This window comes from Hydra viridissima, unplaced genomic scaffold (assembly GCF_058129835.1).
Source record: "Hydra viridissima isolate aposymbiotic clone 2 unplaced genomic scaffold, HvirCarnegie_v1 scaffold_7, whole genome shotgun sequence".
Classification (NCBI taxonomy): Eukaryota; Metazoa; Cnidaria; class Hydrozoa; order Anthoathecata; family Hydridae; genus Hydra; species Hydra viridissima.
The window spans coordinates 15,186,092-15,211,921 of NW_028324306.1; the positions used below are offsets into that span (position 1 = coordinate 15,186,092).

The following is a 25,830-nucleotide window of genomic DNA, read 5'->3' on the forward strand; positions in this document are numbered from 1 at the left end:
AATGTTTTTAGTGAATGTAAGTGGCTATGAAAATAGCCGTTTTTTTGATTTACCCAGTCCTCGGCATGAATTATAATGCTAGTAACGTTTAATGCACACAGTAAGCTTTCGAGGAAGTCAAACAGGATACGCTGCCACAACCTGATCCCAAAAATGAAAAAACCGATGTTCGGGGAATCTCTGCATCCACATAAATTCAGACAAATAGTCAGCTATCATTTCACGGTTAGTTGGTCCCATCATTGATTTGATTTTTGCTTTCGCTCGACACCACATAGCTTCTACATGATTTGTTGTCACGCCAGTCAGAGGTTCTACAAAGTTTCGAGTGTGGTTGACAGTGCCATGTAAATATGCAGGAGCTTGCAAATCATTATAAGCTGCCCACATATCACTCCAGACAATAGAGCCAGGAAGTATCCATTGATTTATGATTGGAATCAATGTTGCAGAGTCGCGATTTTGGACGGGAATTAAAAAGCCTTTTTTAGTAGCAGGTTCATATCCGCCAAATATCCACTGCTGTGGGATTACTCTACCAACGTGATACTTCCTTCGACAGAAAACAGATTCATCTATTTCAACAATGCACCCTGGACCACCTATTGGATCAGGGTTATTGATGAAATATGAGACACAAATATCTCTGCAAAATTGATTCCAATCAACAATGGTGTCATCGCTTCCTATGTTAAGCTCTTGCCTAATATCGCTAATTGATAATCCCCGACTCTTACCTGCACTTCTACCCCAAACGTAAGTTAATCCTAATATTTGCCAAAGTTGTAGGTGGGATTTCTCAAAAAAGCTGCCTTTTCTTATGCTGAAGGTTCTTTTGCACCGCTTAACTTGACATCTCCAAATGAACTGATCGATTGATCCATTCTTCACTTGCTGTGTGCAGGCCACGTTACATACACTACAACGCATACTTTCGGCGAGTAAACCATAAGTTCTGCACCAGTGGATTGTAGCTTCAATGTTGTATTTGAATTTTGCTCCTATTTCTGTTAAGGAAAGAGAGTCAAATTCGTTTATTGTTGGTCTTCGAAGGGCCATGATATTAAGATAAATAAACTTACTAGACAGTTAGTACTGAAACATTCCTTTTTATATGACAGTTACAATGAAAATAATTTTTCACGGGGGGTTAACTTAAAGTATTAGAAAAAAAATCAACAGTTTGAAATATGTACATTTTTAATGCAAAAAGTTTAGTAATGCTAAATTTATTTTAGTATATAACCAATAAAAGATTTTTCAACTTATTTGATAAAAATTTTAAAAGATATTCTAGACAACAAAGTAATGATCCCAGCTAAACCAAATTTGTGTGATAAATTTAAATGTCAATGAATTCTCAAAACGTTCCATAATTAAAAGTTTTTGTTATGAATATAAAAACCAGGTTGTTAGTACTTTTAAAAGATAACTTTTAAAACAAAAGAAATCATTTTTCAAGATGGCGAATATTAGAGATTTGTCGTATATTTTTGTACTTTCAACTTCAGATTAGAGCACTTTCCATTGATTTTGAGACCCATGTTTTTATACGATTCTTAATCAGCATAAAATTCTCTATCAGAATCAATCATAAAAATAGGGGGGGGGGGGGGGAGGGGAGAAAGTCGAGTAGCGCCAAAGTTGTTATAACTATTTTTGTTTTTTATACATAAATTTTTCTCTTTTTCTTTCTTTAGTAAAAAGATGAAAATTTTACAAAGTTTTACATGCAATTTAAACAATAAATACTTTAAAGAATTCATTAATATTTACGTTTATGAAAAGTAACGCCACAATGCATATAATATTATAAAGTTGACGTGAGTGTTTTCATTTTTGTCTTACTTTCTTGTGGCATATATTCTTAGAATCATGAATAGATTTTGAAGACCATTGAACATTTTTCTTTAAAACCTAAAATCTAAAAAAAGTGCAATTTAGTAATATTTTATTCCTATACAAAGGAGATTGTAGAGTATGGATTTTTTCTATTTTCGTTTACATTTTGTAGCAGAGTAACTTACTGTGTAATTTCTGTACTGTGTTACTGAGTAAGATGTTGTATGCAATAGTTGCATTCGATGAAGAAAACAATACAGATTACGTACCACTAATTTGGTTAGTGAATGCTATGAGTGAAAATGTGTTATCAATAATTTCCTCTAGAAAATCTACAGATTTTTATTGGCCTTGCTGGACAAATATGAAAAAAATAGACTTAGCTAAATCAATATGTCAAGAACCTGAGGTTGGATGGCTTAGGTTTTCAGGAAGAATTTTGTCAACTGCAGGTAGTTTATATAATATTCTCAAAATTAGTAAAGTAATAATTTTGATAATCTTTTATAAATTTATTTAAGCATTTAATCATAATTATTGAAATTTGAAAATGAAATTTTGATACATCAATAATTATCATAAGTACTTTTTAAAATTTAGACACAGAATCTGAAGCAAAAGAAAAATGCAGATATGCAGAAGATACCTCAAATGTTGATGAAGTATATCAAAACCAAAAAAGTAGGTATTTAAAGTTACATAATTTTAATTTAACATACAAAAGATGTTTATGTTAGTGTTACTCCGCTTAAGTTTATGTTACTGGCTTAAAACTTGTACATTTATGAATTATTAAAGTTTCAAAAAAAATAATAATACTTTTGATAATTAGCCAATCCTTTAGAGATAATCAAAAAAAGCTTTTTGAGAAAAGTGAGTAAGATATTGTTTTAATACTTGTTTTAATAATTGTTATCTATTATAATGTTAGGTTCCAATTAAATATTTGTCATTTATACATTGCATAAAATTTTTTATGTATATTATAGCTTCCATTGTTAAGGTTTTTCTATAGGAGAAAATTATAATTTTTTATAATATTTTATAGTACATATATATATATATATATATATATATATATATATATATATATATATATATATATATATATATATATATATATATATATATATATATATATATATATATATATATATATATATATATTATATATATAGTTTAGAGCTTTTAACATTACTTGCAGGTCCTTGTGCTAAAAGGGAGTGTGGTGTGCAATGATATGAAACCAGTTTACTTCATTAACCCCCTTGAATGCTTTAAATTATTCTATCATATCCCCTAACTGCCTTCTTTGTTCTAGAGTTTGTAGATTGAGATAACTTAGACAGGCTTTTATATATATAAATAAATAAATAATAAATACATGGGTTTACCCACAACTACTGTGTTTTGCCAGAAGTTGGCAAAACACTTGCTCAGCTGTGCAACAAATTAAACAAAGCGAGAAATTTTAATAATCAAGAGTTTTCTGGTGGAATAGTTCTCCATTCACCATTAAATATGATTTTAGTTTTTCATTAAAAATACTTGTGTTTTTTTTGTCACTGATGCTATTTAGAAGTATATTCCAAAGTTTAAGACCATACTGGGATAATGTTTGATTACTGAAACAATTATTGTATTTTGTTTCTTTTAGTTTTAGTGTTCTTTCTGACATAGAGTATTGAATTAATTTGCATAATGATGTTAGTGCTTCCTGTTTAATAGATTTCTGCATTATTAAAATGACCTTGAAATATATTATTTCTCTAATTTTTAGCCAATGCAAGTTGTTATATTCTTTGTTATTTACTTGAGTTTCTATTCTGGTTTTAAATACCAGTCTTGCTGCACAATTCTGAACAGACTGCAGTTTTTTTTAATAGTGTCTTATCAATTCCAAAGTAGAGGGAGTTACAATAATGTAGTTGTGAAAATAATAATGAACATACTATGGTGCACAGATCTTTATGGGATAAGAACTGTTTTATTTTGGGTATATTTCTCATTATATTGTATTATTGATAAGTGTTTTTACTAATTTATATATATAATATATATATATATATATATATATATATATATATATATATATATATATATATATATATATATATATATATATATATATATATTGTATGTATATACAAAATATGCACAATATATACACAAACACACACAGGCACATACATACATTCACTCTGTTTTCAGTTAGCATCAGGTCCTCTAAAAATAATTTTCACTGAGGTTTTGCCATAAAAGATATAAACAAGGTCAGAAAAAAGTTGCAAACCTCAGACACTTTAAGGTAGGCAATTAGGTCACCAATGCCGAATGCCAACCCTAACTTGGAGGGCTGATAAATATTATTGTATATATATATATATATATATATATATATATATATATATATATATATATATATATATATATATATATATATATATATATATATATGTATATATATATATATAGCCCCAGCGGGCATACCCATATGGGCCCCATATGGAAACTGCGGCCAAGATCCGGCGGGTTCCCGATGGGTTTCCCATATGGGTCCCAGTTGCAAACCCAAATGGGCCCCTTACGGTTTTAAAGTACGGGATTTGACTGGGACCCATACGGGATACCCAGCGGGCATACCCATATGGGCCCCATATGGAAACTGCGGCCAAGATCCGGCGGGTTCCCGATGGGTTTCCCATATGGGTCCCAGTTGCAAACCCAAATGGGCCCCTTACGGTTTTAAAGTACGGGATTTGACTGGGACCCATACGGGATACCCAGCGGGCATACCCATATGGGCCCCATATGGAAACCGCGGCCAAGATCCGACGGGATACCGTTGGTCTTCCCATACGAGACCCAGTTGCGGACCCGTATGGGCCCCATACGGTACCCGTCTGTCAATGTTGGCTGGGATATATATATATATATATATATATATATATATATATATATATATATATATATATATTACAGAATACCATATATATATATATGGTATTCTGTTTTTATGAAATTTTTATTTTCAATCAGTATATACTCAAGATAAAGGTAAATCCCTACCACACTTTGGTCCAAATACACAAGTTCATTGTGAAAATGCTATAAACAAAATAATCAGTTTACAAGAAATCAATTTGAGACAAAAAAAAAAAGCTTTTGGAATTGATGGAGTTCATCGTATGTATTGCTTGCGTTACGAATGTTTAACCTTAAGAATGTTTAGTTATTGCTCATAAACACATTTTTACGATATCCTTTGAATCAAAAAGCATGAAAAGGTTCAAATATAGTTTCTATTTTTAAAAGCGGTGACATACTTACATCTTATAAATATAGATCTGTTATGATCCAAAACCAGTATTGGAAAAGGGCAGACTTTTAAAGAAAAAAGCCCGACTTTTTATAAGCTTAGTTATAAAAACTGTTGTTTCAAACAGTATAAGATGACTATTGGTAAAGTGTGTTTTCTAATCACTTCGACTAAGGCCGCTTCTTAAATGGTTTTTAATGGTTCCTATAATGAATAATTTTTCTTCTTTTCTTTACTAGAATCATGTGAAGATAGCAAGCAAGAGAAAAGTTCTGGACTTTGCGACTCTTGGAAAAACATAGGGTTGTGTGAAAATAAAAGCTATAAAAGCTTTATGAAGGTTTATTGTTTCTGCACCAGCAAATTGTGTCCAAAAAAAAGTAAAATACTTGACATATTAAGCAATAATAATTTTCTTTGGAAATAAAAGTAAAATAAAAATTATTTAAAAAACGGATCTTTTTATTGTATTGATTGGAAGTTAAAAAGGTTGTCTCTGGAATTGCGAAAAGAAACTTTTTTTTCCAGACTTAATGTTATGTTAATAGGGTAACGAGGGGCAAAATGAGACACTTAAGCACTAATTAATCTAATACTTTTGAAAAAATAACTTTTGAAAAAATAATTTGATATTTTTCAAATCTTCTACCATCTTACTTGAAGCTTACAAAATATGAGTTGCAAAACTGCAGTGGTTTGGTCACCAGAAATCATTTATTGACAGCACCTATCCTGTCTCATTTTGCCCCGCATAGCGGGGCAAAATAAGACAGATTTTTTTTTTAGTAATTTAAATTGATAAAGATAAACAAAGCAGATCTTTAAGAGTATTAGCAAAAAATACATTTTATAATATATTACAGCTATACTCAAACTGTCACTAGTCACATAAATCACATATTGCTTCACCAGTATTTTGAAATGAACAACAGCTCGAATGAACCCAGGTTGTGCATTTTGAACAATAACCCCACTTCTCTCCTTTTGCAGCCTTACTCCACAAACCATTACAAACATAACATTTCCAGTCTTCAACACTTAAACTCATTGAGAATAAAAAATTCATTGTATTTTGTTTATAGTTTACTGCAATAACCTATATGCTTAAATCTACTCACTATATATTTTATATACTACTTACTTTATTACATTGCAATTACATATAAAATACAATAAGATTATAAAATAGTAAATAAAACATCAGGCAATTATTTGCTTCAATTTGATTAAATATTTATGTTTAAATATAAGTATGTAACAAAATAGAAAACATAATTCTATATTGGATAACAACTAAAAATTTCAATTAATAAAATAAAAAGTAAGTAAATACAGTATAACAAATTTAAATCTACAGCACCTAAATATTAATATTTGCTATGTTTGTTGCTTTAATGTAAAACATTAAATAAACATAATATTAGATATCGGCAAAACAAATACAAACAGAATGTCTCGTTTTGCCCCGCATAATGTTGGTATCGAATTGCCTAATTTCCTCACTACTTCATTGAAGAAATAAAATACCAAAGAATGGAAATTATAGAAAATGGCCTAAAGATTCTAAAAAAAGAAAAGCTTTAACATAAAAAGCTTTTCCACTCAGTGAGATCAAAAAAGGCTAGGAAAAAAATATAATAACAACACTTAAAAATTCGTAATTTTCGCGAAGCCGAGGGATGAAATGATTCCCCTTCTACTCAACTTTTTTATTTCAAAGTGACTCAATATATTTTTCTTAACACAAAACAGTTTTTGAACACACCTGCATATTTAAAAATCTTGCAAATAATAATTTGTTGGGCTGGCATCATAATAAACGCGAACTGCCTCATATTACCCCGCTGTCTCATTTTGCCCCGCGTTAACCTACTGATATGCAAAGCTTAAAAAAAAAAGCTGTCTAGCTATGAACTTCTAAAGAAAAATGAGTTCTGCATCTGCAAAAATTGCGTTTTTTTTAACTGTATACTGCATTCAGAATAAGTTAGCAGTTTCTAAGACATAAGTTCCATTTTCTGGGAAAAATCAAAATGTTACAGGATCAATAAGAAAAATAGATTATCAAATAGTTTAAGCATCCTAATAAAAACATTTATTCTTTTCTAAAGAATTTTTAAAAACTTTTTTAATTTTCCAATATGCAAGAAATCAACACCAATTTAAAAAATTTTACAACAACTCAACAGTAAATATGTCTCCTTTGCTTTCTAAAAAAACAAAAAGAGGAAACTTTTTCCCAACTTGTAAAGTTTTCCGAATTTGTAAGGATTTTCCCAATTTGTAAGAATTTTCCCAACTTGTAAAAAAGAATTATGTAAAGTGAATAAAAGAAAAATTTAAATCCTGGAGTAAACCGAAATTGGAAATTAGGTGAATTAAATATTTTTATTACTAAGGGAAACTGTTCGTCATGCAAAGTTTGTAATTTGGGATCAAACAAACCTTCTTTCAACTTAATGAAGAAAAAAAAAAGATTAGACCTCTTTGTTAAAACACTGCCGAAAATACATATACATACAAAATACAAAATACATAGGAATCTGGACCTCTGAGAACCTTTGGATCTTTACATAACTGATTCTTAAAGTAGAGGCTGGTTATCTAAGCAAAGATATGCAACACTATAAGGTGAAGTTTACAAATTTGTCAGTATAAAAAAACTAATTAAAAATCTGATGAGAACTAAAACTTTATCCGCAAAATATTTTTCACTTTCTTAAACCTTTCACTTTTAGAAATTTAAATACAACTGTCTTCTAGAAAAAGACTGCATAAAAAAATCCTGGAAGTAATTCCTCCCTCTGATCTTCATTTACTTACGTGTCAACCACGTAACTGAACTCATAGCTGGAGTTTGGGAAGGTTTCCACCTATGCACAATTAAAATAGTGTCAGAAAAGGTTCTGCGATAGTAATTATAAAAGTAATTCTTCCAGACTTATTCTGAATAATCAAGAGGATTGCTAATATCATATTATTGCATCTTTTACCTGTAATTCAAAATGCTTTCTGCCATCTTCCAAGACAAGTTGAACCAAAAATATTGCAGAATTCTCCAACCATTCTCCAACTTTTTCAGAGAATCCAAGAACATTGTTCAGAGTTATTTAATATAGTTAATAACGAAATAAATTATCAATACAATTAATTTATATATTTTTTTCTATAGAGATGTTTAAATTAGATCTTACGATAACATGGAAGATACACACTATTGCTTGTCATGTGAAGTTAAATATTCTTACAGTACGTCCAGAACGTTTATACGAGGGGAAATTTTTTATGATATTGATCATATATTGATATTGAATATGTTTTTTGATGATAAAATTATCAAAACAAAAGCTTTGTTAAACATTTTTATTAAGCAACGTTTAGTAAGCTTTAGTTAAAAATGTAAAATTATTTTGTAATGGAATTTTATAAATTTATATAAATAAAAATGCAAGAGCAAGATATAGCTATTAAATTCGTTTTACAAAAACCGGCCATTAAATTTAAACGAATTAAATTTTATTAAAATAAACTTTATAAAAAAATGACAAATTAATATTTAAAGTAGCCTCTTTTTGCCTTTTGAATAGTTGATTGCGATGAGGCATGGACTTAACCTATATCATGCAATATTTCTTTATGAATTCTGCCCAAATTTTTAATAACTTGTTTAAGATTTTCAACTGAAGTTATCTTCTATTTCGCAAGTTTTCCATCAATCCAACTCATAATTGCTCAAAAGGATTTAAATCAAGTGGCTGAGCACACCAAGAAATAGCTTTTTAGCTTTTCTCATTGAACCAGTCTTGAATTGAATGCATAGTATGAGGTGCAGCGTCATCCTGCCAAAATATCTAATTTTTGCTTCTTTCATAAAGCAATCTTGCCGACTGTTTTAAACCTTTTTCTAGAGTATCTTTGTAGCTACATTGATTGATTCTTCCAGTATATATATTGCTGAGACCAGAACCTTTGCCAGAAATACTTCCCCATATTCCAGCCGAGCCTCCACCTCCTTGTAACCTTGGTATAGCATAGCATGATGAATATTTCTATCGTTTGTATCTTTTAACATACACCTTTCCTTTGCGATATAGTACGTTAAAATTAGCCTCATCACTAAAAGTTACCCGAGACCATTCTTCAACAGATCAGTTGATTTTTCTCGGCACCATTTCAATTGCTTTAGGCAGTCTTTTACAGTCAAAAGTGATTTTTTAATGACGGTATATGATTCTATGCCTTTATTGAGTTACACCTTTCTAACTGTTTCTTTTCCTTATGTAACATACTTTGAGGAAGCATTGAATTCTCTGGTTAAATTACAAAGTCTTATCCTAAGAATTGATCGAGCTTTGCGAAAAATGACATTTTTGTCTCTTTCAGTTAACTTTAAAGGTCTACTAGATGTTGGTCTACTAGATGTTGGTCTACTAGGTGTTGATAAAGATCTACTAGATGTTGATAAAGGTCTACTAAATGTTGGAGAATCTTTGACGATCTCACTTTCTGTAAACTTTTTAAATGCATTTCGAACGCAGCCCTCTGAAACATCAACTAATTTTGCTATACCAACATGAGGTTGGTTTAATTTGCCTTTTAATACTCTCAGGGATAGTTTTCTTGCACATCTGTTTCAAAATTTTACCAGATCAGGATTGGCATTGATTAGTTCAAAAACTACTTAACATTTCATAAAAGTTTTTTTTGGTGTTAAATAATGAATAACAAATATCATTTTCAGAGGAAAAGGAAGTCGGACAGATTAAATAAATCAAAATTAACAAATTTCGTTTAAACTTAATGGCCCGTTATTCCAAGGTAAAAGTATGTTAATTAATTGATCAATTATTAATAGAAGAGAGGGAAGTGTCGCACATATACAAAAAAGGTGCCAATAAATAGAGGAACTCTTACTCTAATTAATAAAAAGAGTATTTAAAAAAAATCTTTTAGTTGGACAATTACTTCATTTAAAAACTAAATCGGTATCATAAAAAATTTTTATTACTCTTAAAAAATTTCTGGTCACACTGAACTTTGAGAAAATAATAAAAGTGCATTCATATTTCAATCAACTAAGTTTATATAAAAAAAAGTTAATTCCAAGGAGTTCAATAATATAAAAGTCGGTACTACAATTAGATTGTTGAAGCGCGTGCCAAAATAAAGTCAACTGTTCACCAACTTAATGAATCAGTGAAGAATCTAGTACATGCAATTTGTTCCGAGAGGCTTGTAGTCTGTTTCAGCTTTATGAATATTTAACTAAAAAAAATCTAGTTTATCTATTTGTAAACATATTAAAGTATAGCTTAATGCTACCTGTTAAAATGATATCATGTGTCAGGACGATCGCATTCGGCAGAGGCATTCAATCAGTCTTACATGTAAAGGAAATAGAAAGATAAGACTATATATATATATATATATATATATATATATATATATATATATATATATATATATATGTATATATCAACATGGAAAATATTGAATTTCAATACTATAAATCATTGTAAACTAATATTACAGTGAAATTAAAACAATTCATTAAGCTAAGAAAATTCAATTTTTATGAATGTTAATACAAATGTAATTATACATATATATTTTTACAAATGTTTATATACATATATCTACATATATAATGTATATAATTAAGTTTTTTCAAAAGGAGCTTCCTCCTAGTTTATTTTAAAGGTTGTTAACATAGTTCTGTGCATAATTATTGACGTATAACAATTTTTATACAGATGTGTTATTTTTTAAAGTTTAAACAAAATTGGATGATGATTAATGACTAACTTTAATTAGTCTTCATAGAGCTTTTTTTTCACCTATCGCCTTTTATTTATTTGTATTTCGCTTTTTTTCACCTATGCCTTACATAGACTTAAAAGGCGAAAATGGTAAGGTCTTTTTTCACCTATGTCTTACATAGCCTTAAAAGGCGAAAATGGTCTTTAACCAAATATCAAGTAGAGATTGAGTTCCGAACAATATGCGGACCATATGTACATATAACCATATGTACCTATAAATGATCATATAACAATATGTGGACCATACTACTGTGGATTGTAGTCACAATCAAAATGAAAGCTTTTTTAAAACTATTCTGCACCACAAAATTGACAAAATATATCACTAAATAACAATGGTGATAACAACCAATAATCAACAGCGATTAAAAATAACAACCAATAATCAAGAGCGTCAAAAAATTATATTTACAGTTTTTTATTCACCGAGCAAAAGTTATGAAATTTAAATAAAACGGTGTAAAAAAAAAAAAGCTCTACTTTCGATTTTTTTTTGCCTTAAAATTGGAAGGAACAAAATGTAATTTGTCCTTGGATTTTTAATTTTCAAGTCTTTCTAAGACTTGGAGCTTGTTGTGAAACAGGGGGTATGCTGAATTCCGTCAAAAAATATTAAACAGGCAATGCATTAAACATTTCTTGATAGACACCAAATAAATGTAAGAAAAATGTTTAATTAGTAGTGACAATTAATGCACATTCTTTTAGTAAAATAACACGTGACGTGCGGGAATTGACGTGTGAGTTACCGACTGTTGGAATATATTAAGGTAACGCAGCCACGCTCTCGTACAGTGAAGAGTAAGCATGGACGTGTAAGAGATGGACATGCAAAGATATTGTCTTTTTTTTGCGAACCATGCTTATTGCACATTGTTACAAATCTTTTGTTTTAAACAATAAAAATTTAATTCTTATAAATTTAATTCTTAACTTTTATAGTCTTTCGAATTCATCGAATATTTTTGGTGTCGTCTAACCAGTGACATCAACTTCTTTTTATTTATCAAAGATAACAGCAATAGAACCAAGTTCTACGCTTAATTTTGTATAAATAGAGGTTTGAATATTTTAAGAAAAACCCGGATGATAAAAAAAAATTGAGATCATTTACTTTATCACATGTATAACTAGAGATATAATAATACAAAATATCAACTAGTTATATAGCTACCGAGAGCAAAATGGTTTCATGTTCAGGGAACTACTCCATCTACCATAATGCTGTAAACTTCCAGTCTGTGAATATAATAGAGTTTTCTATTTTTATGTTTAACAACAGAATTATATAAAGTCAAGGATAAAAAACTTTTACATAAAATGAATATAAATACAATAACGAAAAAAATAATTTCTCACTGTTTTAAAGAATTTAGCAAAGCCAATTTATGACAAACAGCAAGAATAACTAAGAATTTGATATTATTATAATATGATTTACCAGCTATATATAAACTAATTTTTGTTTGACAAAAACTTATGGGTTATTATGTGCTTTTTATGACATGAAATAATATATGAAGTCTGAAAAACGAAAACACGAAATATCTCGCCGCATTTTGCAAGATAATTATAACTTGAATAACTTTTTAAAAGATTTTGCTTCATAAAATGAATTATAAAAAAGCCCATTAGAAAATACACCTTCTAAAAAGATAACGCATAGTGGAATATATATTAAGGAGCTTATAGAGTAGTCGAGGCATAAAATGGCGACATATCGGAAAAAATATTTCAAAAATACATAAAATTAAGGCTGGTAAATGAAGGACCAAGGAATTGAATGAAACCAGATCTCCACAAAAAATTTTATTTAAGCTTTTTTATATTTCGCTATACTTTTTTTAATCATTTTAAAATTATCTTTACAGTTCTATTTTATCAATGACAGACTTTGTTTTCACGAAAAAAGTTTCCAAATTTACAAATGTTCATCATAAAAAAATAATAAAATCTGTTCGCACCGACAACTAATTTCCTTTACCTTGCTCTAATTTATTTAGTAATTTGTCAACACGTGAAGTAGTTACTTTATCCTGAGCAGTCTTTTTTAACAAATGTTATAAAAATTTAAACTAATACCACGTAACCAGAGTTTATGTTTTACATCTGTCGGCAGCCATTTTAATAGATTTTTTGCTGACGGGTAAAAATTTAGAGTTTGTCGGAAACTCGCATGGCTCTCTAATTTCTGCGGCCTCTCTGATGTTAAACAATTAGTTGCACGTCCATCTCTTATACGTCCATGGAATAAGTAAGGCAATGCCACAAAAACTTCACAGTTGTTTAATTTTCGGTGGGATGTTGAGTTTTTCAAACTTTCCTATTAGGTCAAATTCCACTTAAGAATCCTTGTTTACTGCGTGTTGCCGAGGCAGAAAAAATCGGTCATCCTTTTTTTAAAATTCTAATATTAGATTTAAACTTTAAACTTCTAAGACGGTCAAAATGTGATGACAGTATGATAATAATATCCAGATAAAAAATGTTAGAAAGACCAAAAAATCCATAAAAAAACCCGAATACCTCAAAAACTTATGCATCTCCATGTTTTGATTAAAAAAACTGCTTTTCTTTTCAAAACTTTGTTTTTAAATACGAAAAAAATCAATAAACTTTTAATCCAATTTTTATAAATTTAAAGTTGCAAATTTTTACAAATTTCAAAGAATGTTTAAAATCAATGAGAAAATTTTCTTCTCAAAATCCCTATGGTTATATAACTAACTCAAGCAATTGTACGGACATTTCCCAAATACGCTAATTACACACTTTCCACATTCTCGGAACATTAGAATCGGTCGAAGTATCAAAGTATTGCCAAAAGTCCGATAGTTGCCGCGAAAATTAGATAAAAGCATCTTTTAATGGTCAAACAAAAATTTTTCTCCTTTCACTTACATTAGTAAACAATCAACTTTTGACAGCTTTAACGTAAGGTAACTAACATCTTGAATGTCGGCGAAAGTTTCTCATCATACTTGTGACTTGCATGAAGACATTTATAACTTAGACAACCTTGTGTTGGAATATTTCGCAAATAAAATTTGCAGAATGTTTTTGGATCAAAGAGAGAATAAAAAACTAAATAAAAAGCTTTTTCTCTACATAAAAATTTGGAAAGGTAAGTAAAGTTCGCTTTTTTTAAAAATTGTACTTACACATTTAATGACTAGAAATTAGAATATTTCACTAATGTAACATCCATATTTGCACTTTTGTCTATATTTGCACTTTTGCATTCAACCATTTGAGACCTTGGAAAATGTGGAGGATATACTAAAAAAACAGTATATTCGAGTGTTGTCGTATTCAGTTCTCTTTTAGAGTTAGGGTTAACTTTTCTGCATTCTAAACTTAATTTGAAATCCATTCTTTCTCTTCTACGATCTTACCTGCTGGTACTCGATTGGTCATCCTTGCAGTTTCTAATTCAGCTCTACTAACTTGTTTATTAAACCAAAATAAACTCTTGTTTGTTTGTATTTGGTTATTTGGTTTGTAATTTAGTTTCTACTTGCCAAATGGTTTTAAGCAAAGAAGTAAACCTAATCAAATCTACTGAATTTTGTTTGTATTCTCATGTTTTACTAGTGCTGAAATTTTGTTTTACCAGTTTTAATTAGAGATGCTGACTTAAAATTGGAGACTGACTTATACAACAGGATATATAGTAAATAAGATTATCTATCTTTCTAATTTTTCTTAAAAAGAAGAAGACTGCCAAGAACATAACATGATAGGAAAGGGTATCTTACAGCTGAAAATTTTTTGAAACTACATTTGCTGATTGGACTCATTTTATTTAAGCATGTTTTCTGTACAGCTCAACTTTTTTCTAAATAATTGATTTAATTTTTTTTTCCTTCCATTTTATTATCAGTTTCTCTCTCTCTCTCACTCTCTCTCACTCTCTCTCTCTCTCTCTCTCTCTCTCTCTCTCTCTCTCTCTCTCTATATATATATATATATACATATATATATATATATATATACATATATATATATATATATATATATATATATATATATATATATATATATATATATATATATATATATATATATATATATACATATATATATATATATACATATATATATATATATATATATGTATATATATATATATATATATATATATATATATATATGTATATATATATATATATATATATACATATATATATATATATATATATATATATATATATATATATATATATATATATATATATGTATATATGTATACATACATACATACATACATACATACATACATACATACATACATACATACATACATACATACATACATACATACATACATACATACATACATACATACATACATATATATATATATATATATATATATATATATATATATATATATATATATATATATATATATATATATTGATAGATAGTCATTCTAGGGAGATATATACTATAAATATATATATGCATATATATGCATATAGATATATACATATATATTTGCATATATGTATGCATATATATGGATATATATGCAGATATATATGGATATATATATTTATGTATACATCTATATGCATATATATGCATATATATATTTATAGTATATATCTCCCTAGAATGACTACGAATAGCTTTAGAATAACTATTTTTGTGCATCGCAGTTGCACGGAAACTTTTACTGAATAGATAATAATTCTTCAATGCAATTAAAAATTTTAAATTTGTTTTTTTTAAAATTAGTTAATATAGTTTATCTATATTATCTAAATAATATAGCTTATCTATATTATCTTAATAGCTTTCTGTCTATTTTTAATAAATTTTACTTTAATATATGTATTTTTCAATTTGCTAACAGTGCTGCTTGAAACAAGCGATGGACTTTTTGCAGATTCCATGCAGAATTGGTCAGTTTTGGTATCACTGATTATTTCTTGTTACAGCTCAACTATTGATTCCAAGCAGCTTTCTTTACTTTTGGAAATGGTATGTTTGTCTTTAATACAGTATATGATCTATTATAATGTATGGTTTAGAGTTAAAATATTGTATCCTGTTAAATTATTCTATTAAGAAAACTGAAATTAAAAGTTAGCAAACCATGGAAAATTAGATGAAATATCCTGACCTCAAAAAATAAAAGCCATATAATGATTAAAATCTCTGAAAACTTTTTATAAGCAATATTAAGTTTTTGCTGTTACTAGATTATTTATTTTATATTTCTGATTGAGTTTAACTTAAGAATGATCAGAGAACTTCACTTCAGACCAAAGTCTTCTAAAAAAGTCTTCACATTTTATAAGAGGCCGCAGAAAGTAAAGGCCAATTAAGCATGTAACTTTGCATGATATATTTTTTACTATGCACAAATTTATGTTAGAGTGAATCTTACCTCATATATGACTGACAAAAGTTAAATTAACAAATAAAAAGTAATAGCCTGTTCAAAAATCAATCTATTATGCTGTATTTTACTTTGCCAGATTACTAGCATAGTTATAATTAACATATTTTGAATACTAAAAGCAGAAATAATTGAAAACATTGTTAAATATTTTTTAAATACAGTTTTTTGCAATAAACAAACAGAATGCATAACTAAAAAACAACCATAGCAATCATAATGGTCCACAAAAAAATCCATCATACAAAAAAAACCTTTTTATGTATGATGAGTTACTTTATTTGTGTATGATGGCTTTTATTATTTTACATTACTTTATTGAGATATCTTTATGAAGTAAATATTTACAAATAAATCGAATGAGCGCAAATCTTGCAAGCTATATAGACTAAAGAAGAAATAAAATATGGATAGAAAAATGTAGCAAGCAAAATTTCAAAAAAAGGTATAAGTTATAAAACTTCATAAAAGTTATTATAACATCAGTGTTTTCACCCTTGGCTCTCTGTTACTTCTAAGAGTGTTAATAAGTGCATGGTTCTTTAGCAAAAAGTAAAATTTGTACATAAAGATATTTCTTTTGATTTACTTGATTTTCATTAGTAATTATTGGTATTTTGTGACCATAAAGAATGTTGTATCAAAAATTGGCTGATATTATGCAAATTAGAAGTCAGGCAAAAGATTTGTAACAGGTTGAGCTTCAAACATAAATTCTGAACCTTCAAAAAAAGGGGTTTTGTCATAAATGATGAAGTTGTTGTAACAACCATTTTAGGATTGTTTACTGCATGACCGAACAAAGTACCTCTTTAGCAACATACAACATGATAACATACACCATATTGATTAAAAAAATACAGGTTTTTTTTCATTGAATCTGAGCTCATGAGAATATTAAAGTCTTCCATTGAGTTGAATTTTTGAGGTCATTCAAGTTAGAGTTCAGGCATTTGTTGGCTTATAGTCAATTCACAAACTTTGTTTCATAATAAAATATTCATATACCCTACATATAATTGTTATGGTATACAATACCTCATCCACATTAACTTTTCACACAGCATCAAGGTATTCAACATGAATGTTAGATCTGTGAGAATTTTCTTAAGACTTTAAAAATCTAACACTTTGAAATGTTTTTTATTTTTGTCATAAATGTTAATCAAATGCTAAAGATTAAATATTACAGCTGGTGCCATTGTGGTAAGCAACAAATGAAAAGTCATCAAAATTTTTTAAAAGAAATTAAGGAACAAGAAATTTGAAAACTTCTGCACTTTTTTATTTGTAAGGTACATAACTTAATTGAAAAAAAAGCATTATTTGATACTTACAGCACAATTTTCCTATCTTTTTACAAAAGTCTTTTTAGTAAGTAGCCACTACTTCATGTTACTTTGTTTTTAAATGAACAAACTAATAAACTACAAGAAGTTAAAATCTTACAAAAATTGATAACATTAGTGAAATAAATTACAAGCACTATTCTAGCTACCTTTGTGTGTCGTTTGCTGGAAAAGTTTAATATGATAGTATAATATATTATTTTTTTCTTGAAATGAATATTTATATATGCTTTATATAACATCCATTTGTGTATACTTTAGGTTAAAATCCAAGCAAAAGAACTGAAAGTTGCAGACGTTTCTGATATATATAAGTTTCTTCACACAAATGTTAGTCAGCTTTTTCCTTATTCAATGGTTATGGTATATTTTAGCTTCTGCATAAAAGTACAAAAAAACACTTTAATTTAGTTTGTATAAAAAAATATACAGAATTTTTCATTGAAAATGTTTGAGTTTGTCAAATTGAAATAACAGCCACTTTGATAAAATTAGTTTATTTTATATGAATTTTATGGTTGTTTTTTTTTTAAAATTTTATGAGTTTTTCATTAAGACATTTAATAGCAAGTTACTTTTGTTTTGTGCCTTATTTACTTAAATTTTTTAATCAAAATCAAAAAGAATATATCAATTACAATTACTATTTTTCAATTTTTTTTACTGAGATATTAACGTTTTTTAAAATTAGATTGTTTTATCACATGTAACAAAGGGGAGGTATAGAATGGCAAAGAGCCACTTGCAGAATAATAATGTGGTAAGAATTTTCTTGTCACAGTAAGAAATTTCACCTCTCTCTATTTCACCTCTCTCTCTATTTCACCTCTCTCTCTATTTCACCTCTCTCTCTCTATATATATATGTGTGTGTGTGTGTGTGTGTGTGTGTGTGTGTGTGTGTGTGTGTGTGTGTGTGTGTGTGTATACATACATACATACATACATACATACATACATACATACATACATACATACATACATACATACATACATACATACATACATACATACATACATACAAACAAACAAACAAACAAACAAACAAACATACATACATACATACATACATACATACATACATACATACATGCATACATGCATACATGCATACATACATACATACATACATACATACATACATACATACATACAGAGACATAGACAGAAAGACAGACAAACATTATATTGTATATATTTAACATATATATACAGTTATATACATAAATACATATATATTTTAGTTTTGCCATCATTTGCTTGAAAAGTTGATAAATTCGGAAGATGACATTCCTAAAAATCTGATGGAGGAAGACCAATTTAAAGCATGCTTTAAATATATTCAGTCTATATATGTCAAAATAGGATGCAACAGGCTTAGTGTGCTTATGGTAAGATTGCATCTGGTTCTTAGTTTTTATCTGTAATTCAGTAAAATAATTGAAACAAGTTTTTATTTGTATTTTTATGTAATGCAAAGAAATTTAAATATTCCGTTATGTAAGTTCTATAAACTTAATTTTATAAAATACAGTTAACCCTTCATTGCATGATTGTTTATTTTTTTGTGAAATAAATCAGAGTGATGTTATATAGGTTCTAGATTGAAGGGAAAATGATTAAAAAAAATATCAGGACAAATGTATAAGAAATAATCACATAAAATAGTGTAATGGAAATTTCCTTCATCATGCAAATTTAAATAGTAAGCTCAGTGCAAAAAATGTTCACTGTTTGCTTCTGTTAACTATGATTATGTTGCAGACCTTTCAATTTGAAAACTGAATGCTTGGTATTATTTATCTGGTATTACTCTGAACAATAAAACAGTTTAAATAAAATTGTAAATTGGACAATTAGTGCTACAGGCATCTAAACAGCTATTGGCACATAACCAGGGTTTCTGCTAGAGTTGCATTTCTTTTAACAAATATTCAAATGGTTCTTTTGCTATTTTCAAATCAAATTGATTGCCACTTATTTCATTCTATTTTACATGATCGAAGAGTTAAGTCAGAAATACTAGCTTCAAGTACTGATTCCAATTATGCCTGTAATCCTTTTTTATAGCTGACATCATGTCATTGAACACAGCCAACATTTTTAATGAACTGTTCCAATGTCTTGAGGTTCAACAACTCGCAATTTGAAATTGATCTCAAAAGATGTAGTATTTTTCTTCAAAACTTTACCAACTTTGAGAATGTATTTGAACTTTCTGATGGTTTTGTGAACATCTCCCAGAGTTTTTCTAATACTAATTGCTGGATCATTATCCTTCCCCTATTATCCCTAAGACATTGTGACATTCTAGCCATCAACATTCTTGGAACCTTTCTCATTTTTAAATTCAATGCCTATTAATTTTAAAAATTTTGTCAAATTTCGTTTTTGATTCAAGATGTATGAGACAGAAATAATAAGATAAATACGAAATAGAAGCATAGTAAAAAAACTTTTCAATAACTATTTTTTATTACACTGTTATAATGTGATTTTTTATTTTAAAACTAATTTTATGTTTTGGTTTTATTTTTTTTTAAGGATATTTTTCTGAGGGAAACATTTAGCATAAGGTATAGATTTTGATTTATTCTTTTTGTAAAATGTAATTGTTTTTTGTATACTAGCATATTTTAATATTTGTAATAATCCTTTTCATATATTACTAAGATTTTTCTTTTAAGACCAAATAACGACAACCAACAGCAATCAAAAGAAGTGATTAAAAATGAAGGATCAAAGTTAGACGAAAGTTTTGTTGAAGATAGTGATACTGAAAAGGATACAAAAACAACCCAGTATGTTTTACCTCAAAGGTAGATGCTTACTTTTTATTTTTAGGTAGATGCCTAATTTGTTTTATCAAACTGTAATCATTTGGCATTGCTACAGTTTGGTCAGCCTGCATCAACTATAATGGAATAAGTTCAAGTTTAGCTGGCTTTTTTAATTTTAGTAATTTTGATTGTTTTCATGTTTTGCTTTAAGTGATCTTTTGTAGTTTACATCTTTAGTCTCATTATAAATCAATCACCCAACAGAACAGAAAAAGTAATAGAACTTAGTTACAGCAGCTCTTCAGAGCCAATACCAAATTCATGTGCACTAACAACCTGCAACACTCTACTTAAAAAACAACTTGATCCTAAACCAGTTATTGAAACAACTGAAGATGAAAATCACGCAAAGGATATACCTGAAAAGCATAATGATAATAGTGCCACAAGCGAATATTCTGATGAAAACCAACTTAAGCTATGTCATTCAAATAAATGGAAGAAAAGTTCAAAAAAATATAGAGTAAGTCATCGAAAACGGAACCAAAAAGCTGCTAATCTTCATGATATAACGGTGCTATCCAATCAAGATACTTTGATGGATGTAATGAATTCAAATAAGTCTTTAGATGACAGTACTCATCAGAAAAGGTGCGTCTAATCAAACAACTGTGCTTTTAAATGTGCTCTCTCACATTCGCATTCAAGCACACACAAATACAGCGAGTCCAAAAATTATTGGCCCACCCTTGCATAACTACTTTATCTTTACTTTCATATAAGAGTTAGGAGAAAATTACTGAGTGTTAATATAATTGTGTTATCTGTTATTATCAGAGGAAACAAAAAAATATTTGTCCTTCGCAAAACTGGTATTTCATTTTTAATATTTGAATATTTCTTTGCTTAACCCAATCCTTGACTAGACCTGAATTATGCTTGGGATAATTATCAAGGACGAAAAACAAACTCTTGTCTAAAATTAGAGTTTTGGATCGATGGTAACAAATGGTGCTCTAAGATATGACGATAATAAAATTGATCCATAGTATGGTCGATTTTATTATCGTTATATCTTAGAACAGTATTTGTTACCACAGTACAATCTGGATCAATTCTTAATCAGCTTGTTCAAAATTGTTTTGACGTACTTCAGATGTTTACCTTGATTGCGCTTGTTGTCTAATGGTTTCTTTCATGCTACACGACCGAAAAGCCCAGCTTCATAAAGTCTTTTTCGAATGGTACTGAAGTGTGATGGTATTCCTAGTTTGGTCTTGAACTCGATCTTCACAGCATTGGCAGATATATGTCAATAAGACTTAACTGTTTGTATTTCTTATTTATGTAACGTACTGTCTCTTGAGAAAGTAATCTCTTAGCAGGAATTGCTCCTTGAAAATCACTGTTCTGATGGTTTTGAACTACTAAAGTTCAAAGATCATTACTATGTTCTTTCTTTTTAGGCGCCATTTTGTTTGATGTTCATCTAGTCAAGAAATCCACGAGTATTTATACTATGATTGGTGGTTTAAGATATAACGTCAACACATTTCTTTACCATTCTGAAAAAATCTAGAACTTTTCAGGAGAATTCTTTTCTTTCCTCTGGGCCAATTTTTTGTATGTGATATTTGAACAAACTTATACTGGTTTGTCAATAAAACAATAACGAACGTAACTGAAAAGCTGACACTAGTAATAAAAATACTAATGATAACAGACCACACAATGATACTAACACTCAGTAGTCATGCAAGGGTGGGCCAATAATTTTTGCACTCATTGTACACACACACTTAAATTGTGTATGTGCATGTATGCAGTAAAATTTGCAAACCTTCATGTATGTATATATAGTATATTAATTTTTTAGAAATACACCTGACAAAGATGCAACTTCTGTCTTGCTGAGCAGTTTACCAGGAGCAAGCCCTTATGTAAGGCGTCGTATAAAGCTTGATAAAAAGATAAAAACAGTTGAAGATCTTCCTCAGAAATATGAAAAAATAAATGAAACCATTTTAAATAAAAATAACGAAGACACTAACGACAAGTCGTGTGATGAGATAGATAATACAACTACTATTAATCGTGAAGGTCCACTTGATAAAAAAAGATTAGCTAGTCTGCAAGCCAAGTGTGAATCTGATCTTATCAAACCTGGAATAGAACTTGAAAGAAATAATTTAGAATCCTGCAGTCCGTCAGCTGAGAAAGATAGCGGCAAAATTGTTTCATTTAGTCCGAATAACAAGAAAATTATAACAAGAAGTTTCAAAAAATTAACTAATAAAAAAACAAGTTATGACATCATTAATCACAAGAAACCTCAAGATAATAGAAACATTATGGAAACAGACAGCTCGCACAATTTAATAGATTTTTCTAGTCCACAATTAAAGCATCAAGCTGATGCAATCAAACCTGGAAACGAACACGACAAAACTAATTTGGTTATCGGTTCTCCCAAATCGATTGATGAATTAAGTAAAAATGAAAATATTCCAGTTAGCCCAAATAAAACGAACAACTACGCTGTGACAGAAAGTTCCGAAGGATCAAATGATAAAATAAGTACAGCTGTGAAAAACTCCACTAACGAAAAAGATGTAGCAACAAACCATCGTGAAAGCTTAAGTGATCGAAACAAAAACTCGTACGAAAACAAATTTGAAAGTCCAGCCAAAACGACCGAACCTAAAGATAATGGAAATTTAACTTCAACGCCAATAGAAAGAAAAGGTCCACGTGTGAAACAACATAATTTTGAAATTGTTATTGATGCTATCAGAACCGAAAGCAGCAAAACAAACCGATCTTTGTATTTTGGAGGAAACAACAAAAAGCATTCTATAATCAATTCAGACGACCCCGGAACAAGTTGTGTATGGTCAGATGACGAAAGTGAAGGTAAATGTCTTCTATTTTGTGGGTTTTTTTCATTGAGATAACATCCTTAAAATGTTTTATTTTCAAATGACCCTTAATTTTAATGTCTAATAATTATTACAAAGATAATAGTTACCATTTTGATTAGTATATTACTAAGGGACGTTTGAAAAAAAAAAATTTTTTTCCTACAAGATGTTATCTCAAGCTTCGGCAGATTAAAACACCTAAGTTAAAACTTTGCAGGAGAGTCCAAAAAAACTTTGCAGGAGAGTCCAAAAAACTTTATGATAATTGAAAAACTTAATAAATAACAATAAGTTTCCATAATTAATTGTTTAAATTTATTACGTGTTTGAAGAAAAATAAAGTTTTATAAAGGAAATAAACCTGAACAGTTTTTTATGCAACTTTATGTTATTTTTATCCTCGCATACAGTAACTGGCTCATACAGTTAATTGAAACAAAATACGAGAATAAGTCAAATAAAAATTATGTTTAAAAAAAAATTTGTTCAACTTAGTCTTCGTCATCCTAAACATCAGAATCAGTGTTTTTTGGATTTAGTGTTTTCGGTGTAAAAACTCCATTTTTTTTCGATACTGACAATCTTTGGCTGAATATATATAGACCCTTTTCTTTTTATTTTCAGTTAATTGAATAGTAAGTCCCTGTCCAGAGAAATTTCTTAGAAAGTCAGTTTCATAACGAAACCATATATTTTGCAGCCGATTAAATTGTTGACCATCTGCATTTTTATTTCATTTCAGCTTTTCTATAAGTGAAGAAAATCAAAAAAAAAGTTGATTTTATTTCATATAATTGAAGTTTCAAATACTGGACTTAGAAATTTTGTCCAATCATGAGCTAGTATCTAAATGACTACTTCTAAATGACCCAGAATAGTGGTGTTGTCTTCTCAATATCTATAATTTGCATAGCCCAAGTTGACCAGAGAATTTCTAGTCAAATACTCTTTTGACATACTCTTCTCATGGAAATGAAAGAATATGTGTTTTCATGTCTTCTCCTTTTGTTTTTTATTATCTTGTAATATGTTTCAAAATTATTTGCATTTCTTTTTTTCACCGGCTACTGACGATGTTCTGACGATTTCGTTTTAAAAGATTATCACTTTCATCCATGACGTTATGTTAACAACCTCGACACACTTGTCAAAAAGTACTTTTGTTTTTTAGTTCTAAATTTTTGTTTCTCTGGATTCGAAACGCGTGTTCTCATAGAAATCTTATCTTTTATTTTTGTTAACAAAGCTGTTGCGATATGAGCCCAGTCGTAAATAATCCTCTAAGAGCTTGCCTTTTTAAAACAGGTATTCGCTCTTTACTCTCTATTGTACAAATCCAGATTTCATTCGAAAAAAAGTTAGATGAATTGCAAAAAAATTTTAATTGACAAATTTTGACTGCCTTTTTAATCCGCTGAAATTTTAAATAAGTCTACAACCGTAGTTGTAGGTTTTTCGCCAAAATATGGTACTAATTTTAGCAAAGTTTTACTGGCGTTTTAACTTTTGGTTGGTAAGTAGGGTACGTAACTTTTTATATTTTTGTATTCACCATTAAATGCTAATATGACACATAAAACAGCAATAGCTCATTCATAAATAAGTTTTGATTTATAACACTGTATACTAGGTATACATACAATATCGCGTACCGGTAGCCGAGTAGTATTTTCGAAAAACGAGGAAAGTTATATAATAGACGGTGTTGGAAAGTTTGGTGTTGGCAACTGGGCCGCTATCCTTAAGTCCTACAAGTTTCACCCATCTCGTACAAATGTTTCCATCAAAGACAAGTTTAGAACAATGAAGCGTCAAGGGATTATTTGACTTAAGTTTAAGGTTGTCTATTTAATCAAATCATTGTTCAATTTCTTTGAAGATAATCTGCTCTTGCATAAAGTCTGCTTTTCAGTATTTTATGAGATGTTTTTTTCTTCAAAAAAAAATCTGAAGAAAAAAATGTTTAACGTTACTTTTTACTTCTTCTCCAAAACTTTTCTCTGTCGAAAAGTATTTTGAAAAGATTATTTGGTTGAACAATAAGTTCTGTTTTCTCTAATTCCTGTTTAACTGTAAATAATTTCACAGATCAGCTATTTTAGCTGTCTTTTAGTCTCTTCGACTTAAGGGGTAAAATTAAATGCTGTTAACTGGCCGAGTGTTTTCCCTGCGTGAATAACAAAGTATTATATAGTTTCGTTGCGCATGCGTTTTCCTGTTTATTGCTTGGATTTTACGATGATTGTTACTTTGAAGTTGTTTTTATATGTAAGGCTTTTTTAAAATAAAGCAATCCAAAGATTTTTCTAAAGAGATTCCATAGCCGTAAGACATTCTAGTTTTATCTACTTAAGCAAAGCTATTACTTGGAGCTCCCTCTATGAACTG

The 25,830-nt window shown here is 28.9% G+C and overlaps 3 protein-coding genes across 6 annotated transcripts; 2 read left to right on the forward strand and 1 right to left on the reverse strand.

The window, feature by feature from the left end:
• Positions 1-117: 117 nt before the first annotated feature.
• LOC149886318 (uncharacterized) lies at positions 118-1,059 on the reverse strand. The gene has a single exon (XM_090094367.1). The coding sequence runs from the start codon at positions 1,057-1,059 to the stop codon at positions 118-120; it is 942 nt and encodes a 313-aa protein (XP_089950493.1).
• Positions 1,060-1,655: 596 nt separating this feature from the next.
• On the forward strand, positions 1,656-5,711 carry LOC149886319 (uncharacterized). 4 transcript variants are annotated; one of them, XM_090094184.1, is made up of 3 exons: positions 1,656-2,294; positions 2,449-2,523; positions 5,401-5,711. In XM_090094184.1, the coding sequence occupies exons 1-3, from the start codon at positions 2,060-2,062 to the stop codon at positions 5,586-5,588; spliced, it is 498 nt and encodes a 165-aa protein (XP_089950310.1). In that variant the 5' UTR covers positions 1,656-2,059; the 3' UTR covers positions 5,589-5,711. The 4 variants fall into 4 exon arrangements, with proteins under 4 accessions (XP_089950310.1, XP_089950309.1, XP_089950311.1 ...); XM_090094183.1 differs by having other exon boundaries at positions 1,669-2,294; positions 2,443-2,523; positions 5,401-5,691; XM_090094185.1 differs by lacking the exon at positions 5,401-5,711 and adding an exon at positions 2,675-2,854 and having other exon boundaries at positions 1,675-2,294; positions 2,443-2,527.
• An 8,065-nt stretch (positions 5,712-13,776) lies between these two features.
• Positions 13,777-25,341, forward strand: LOC145184019 (uncharacterized). The gene is made up of 10 exons (XM_090092205.1): positions 13,777-14,107; positions 15,845-15,972; positions 18,004-18,072; positions 18,434-18,502; positions 18,986-19,132; positions 20,286-20,317; positions 20,429-20,560; positions 20,759-21,172; positions 22,398-23,434; positions 25,073-25,341. Exons 1-10 carry the CDS (start codon positions 13,939-13,941, stop codon positions 25,267-25,269), a joined length of 2,394 nt encoding a protein of 797 aa, XP_089948331.1. The 5' UTR covers positions 13,777-13,938; the 3' UTR covers positions 25,270-25,341.
• Positions 25,342-25,830: the final 489 nt, after the last annotated feature.